This window comes from Leptopilina heterotoma, unplaced genomic scaffold (genome assembly GCF_015476425.1).
Source record: "Leptopilina heterotoma isolate Lh14 unplaced genomic scaffold, ASM1547642v1 Lhet_267, whole genome shotgun sequence".
NCBI lineage: Eukaryota > Metazoa > Arthropoda > Insecta > Hymenoptera > Figitidae > Leptopilina > Leptopilina heterotoma.
Window position 1 is genome coordinate 1,149,329 of NW_025110976.1, and position 4,435 is coordinate 1,153,763.

At 31.5% G+C, this 4,435-nt stretch overlaps 1 protein-coding gene across 1 annotated transcript; it reads left to right on the plus strand.

Annotated features, from left to right (window-relative positions):
• The first annotated feature begins 3,507 nt into the window (after positions 1–3,507).
• On the plus strand, positions 3,508–3,963 carry LOC122503664 (uncharacterized mitochondrial protein AtMg00240-like). The gene has a single exon (XM_043614291.1). It carries the CDS (start codon positions 3,508–3,510, stop codon positions 3,961–3,963), a length of 456 nt encoding a protein of 151 aa, XP_043470226.1.
• Positions 3,964–4,435: the final 472 nt, after the last annotated feature.

The following is a 4,435-nucleotide window of genomic DNA, read 5'->3' on the forward strand; positions in this document are numbered from 1 at the left end:
CAATTAGCTTCTACAAAAAAATATAACTTTTTTGCGCTAAACAACAAAAAGCGCTACTTAGCAAAACGCTACGTAGCAAAGTTGCTAAGCGTAATCCCACCCCAGGTCTATCAGCAGCAGTTTGATGGAGGAATAAATTTTCCTGTATCTCTTTCCAATTTGGATTACACGTCATTGTGATAAATAAATCTGGTCTACCATGACTAGCAACAATAGCCATCGAATCCTGATATTGTTGCATTATATTGCGAGGTGATTCTATAAAAGTAGAAGGCAATATAAGCGTTTTTCCCACGTGTACATCATTTTCCAATTCATAATTGTGTAAATAATCCATCAGTCCTTTATATGTTTCACTTGACAATTGAGCTTGATTATTTAGGACAAAATCTTAATCTATCTTTTTATATTTTTATATCATTTTTAACCACCCATTGTTGAAACAATCTACTTCTATATGGGCCATGAGAATTTTTAAAAAAAATAGTAATTTATCATTATTTTAAATAGAATATGATGATTTATAATTAATTTCTTCAAAAACTTCTATGGTCCCACTCTGATTTTTACATGGCTCATATAAAAAAGGTAAGCTTTCGATTGGGATAGGTTACAAAAAAATAAAAAACACCGATTTTGAGATACAGTAGAACTTGGTTAATACGATTATGTAGGGACCGCACTAAGAATGCGTCTTATGCGGGAAAACGTATTAGACGGGATATGAAATGTATGTCTTTAATTGCAGGGACCACCATAAATGAGCGTCTTAAGCGGGAAATCGCATTAACCGGGTTCTACTGTATATAAAAATTAAGAATTTGACCTTGAATTTCAAGGTCAAATTGAAAGAAAACAACTTTTTTTCATCACCAGTATATAGCCCGTGAAAACCCCTTTGAAAATCACTATTCATACTTTAAATTTGATTAATTTTACTTATCAATATATTAAATCGAAAAAAAGATACTTTCAAAAAAATCAAAATTTGGAAACTCCATAATTCAAAAAATATTTTATGTAATTAAAAAAAAATTAATATTTACACTTCTATTAATAATAGTAACACTTTAGCAAAGTTTAGAGAAAATTAATTTTTTTATTTGGGCAGTTGAGGAATTTTGCCCCATATATTCGTAATATGTGGTTACGTTTAATTTTTTTACTCCGAATCCCTTTGAGATCCCAAGATGAAACTTACAGAACATATAAAGCACATTTGCCCTAACATTTAGTTAAATTTTGAAAAAAAATCGAAGATAATGTTTTTTCAAAAACGGATTTTTAATTTTTCAAAATTTCAAAAAAAAAATTTTTGATTTTTTTTATATTAATTTTAACTTAAAATATATTTAAAACCAAAGAAATCCTTTTTTTAAAATCCAAAATTGGTTAATTAGAACCAAAGTTATAGCATTTTCAAAAAAAAGACAAAAATTTTGAAAATGCCATATTTTAGGTAATTTTTAAAATATTTGGTGGAGTTGTTTATCACTATAAAAGTAATAAGTTTACAAAAGAACAGCTAAATCCCAACAAGTCATAAAAATTAGTGTGTTGAACTGACGTGGAATCCACCATCTCTTACAGCAATTTTGTATTTAATGTAGGCAGACCTAGAAATAGTAGGGGAAAGTTGTTAGAGTTAGGCATATTTTCGACTTTTTTCCTTCATTACTTCCTTGTGGAAAGATCAACTCAAATGCAATGTTTTTGCTGAACATTGTAAAAAAATCGGACCAAAAGTTTCAGAGTTATAAGCAATTCAAAAAAAAATTGTTGCCAAAGTTGATCATGGTTGCCAGAGTTAGGACACTGTAGAAAATCAATGAAATATTTAGGTAAATGATTAAAAATGACCTTCAAATGATAGACTGACACTTGGGAATGAGGAAAGGAACCATGAAATTACAATAAAATCCCATATTATGTATTTTCATATAACTTTAGATAATTTATTCCTCATAAACGAAATCCAAAATTAAAAAATTGAAAAAAGGTTACCAAAAAATTTTTTTCTCTCTCTTTCCAATGAAAATGGAGTTTTTAACACCTCTTTAAGTAAAAAAATAAATTTCTGTTGCAAGTACGCTTTGTAATTGCAAAATTTCCCTCATGGCCCAACTCTGACTCACGCGTCGTTTTTCGTCACAGGGGCACAGAACACAAACGCGTGACACAAACACCAAATTAGTTTACACATTTTCACATATCATCTTAATAAACAATTTCTGTAAACTTATTTTGTCTTTGGCACATTTCTTCTACATTTAGTTCTCTTTTTTTGACACCACAAAAAAGTTTTTGCTGAGGCTATATCACAAATTGGTACGATAGTCAAGTATAGGTTGGTACACTTAACTGCGACTCATATAAGAAGATGTCTGACATTAGTAGCAAGAATTTTCGTGAAAAGATAGATGGCGCTAGTGCGATAAAACGAAATAAACGCGGTGGCTCAACCCTAAACACTTCCCAACCCTGACAAATCTCTCCTATGATTTCTACTTTTGTAATCACTATCACTACGAATCATATTAATATTATAACCCTTATTTCCAAGTGGATAAAATATGGGATAAATCCATGGTTCAACATTCGGATCTAAATTACTAATCAATTTCAATTAATTTGTAGATTTATTACAAACCGTTACATAAGATTCTGGTGTTTCTCCTTCAGAGTTTGTATTAAAAATTGCAGCAACTTCATTAAAACTTTGAAAATTGTATCTATTTTTATCAAAGCCTTTTTTCAACGTGAACAAAAATTGTAACTCAGGAATTTCTTAATTTTTTGTCTTGCTAATTCAGCTTCTATTTAAATAACCTCTGACATCATCATGTAAGATTTTCCTATGCATTAGATTTTTTCATAATATTTTCTATAGATTTAAAAACGTCTTCATCCAAATTTTCGTTACTTTTTAATCTGTATCTGATTGAATCCTCAGGGTCATAAATAAATAATTGACAAAAACATGGATCCTCACCTTTATCCGGATAAATAATAATAATACACTGAAAATAGTATATTAAGCAACAAGAGGATAAAGGCAGCCATTTCTTTACGGTGATTTTCATACGTTCGAAGAAATGAATGACTTTCTTTCCTGTCGTCTGCTATCAGAAAGCGCCATTTTTGTGCATGTGGGACAAAAAAAAGTTCTCAATTTTATACGATTCCTCTTCTTTTGCAGCATTTTTTCCTCTTATATGTGGGCACTAAAGTTTTCCTTTCTAATTGAGAGGATTTTCCTTTTTTATATTTTGTATTAAATGTCACTTTTTAAACAGTTTGAAGTTGCGTCCAGAAAAACAAAAAACAAATTAAAAATCTTCTTTGTAGTATAAGTTTGTTTCAATTTGAGAGGATTAATTTTAATCAAAGAAGAAAGGTTAAAATTCATCTTTGAGTTAAAAAACTCTCAAATATAAACAAAAATTCCTCTTTTTTGTAGATGAATATTCGTTTATTGAAAATAAAATTTATTATATAATATTAACTATGCATCAATCAAGTTATATTATGGAGATTTTAGATTGCTTTGGGATGACAGAATGCAAACCAGTTGGAACACTGATGGATTCAAACGTAAAACTAATTAAACCTGACGCAACCAATCAGGGGGAGGAAAAGGTACCTTACAGGGAACTTATAGGTGCTTTAATGTACCTCGCCGTTTCCACCAGACCTGATATCGCCTATACTGTCAGCTCATTGAGTCAATTAAATGATTGTAACGGACCCATACACTGGAACGCAGCAAAAAGAGTTCTAAGGTATCTTAAAGGTACCATTAATCAAGGAATCATATTCAAGCGCTCCACCGAACCACTTCAGTGCTACGTCGACTCAGACTGGGGTGGCTGTCCAAACGACCGACGTTCATACACAGGATTTGTAACTATCCTCAGCAATGGACCAATCACATATGGGAAGCTAAAAAACAGAGAACAGTAGCCTTATCATCCATGGAAGCGGAATACATGGGACTCACAGAAGCCGCTAAAGAAATCTTATCTCTCCAATCTTTACTTACGAACTTGGGATTTGCTGATATATCGAGTTCTACTATTTATAACGATAATATCGGTGCTCAAAAACTTGCCGAAAACCACGCTTATCATCCAAGGAGCAAGCACATCGATATCAAACACCACTTCATCAGAGATGCAGTAAGGAAGAAGCAGATTCAGATCAAATACATCTCCACGGAAGAAATGATTGCCGACGTCCTAACCAAACCATTGTCAGGTCCTAAACACAAACAATGTATCGAGACAAAAATACGAAATGGGCGATTAACACAAATTTTTTTGCTGTAGACATGCAAAAAGTTATCATTTTGACAAAAAGAAAACCAAAAGTAGTTTTTTGTCAGTCGTTTGGTAGTATTCAATGAAACATTTGCATCTCTTCGTTCCAAAGACAA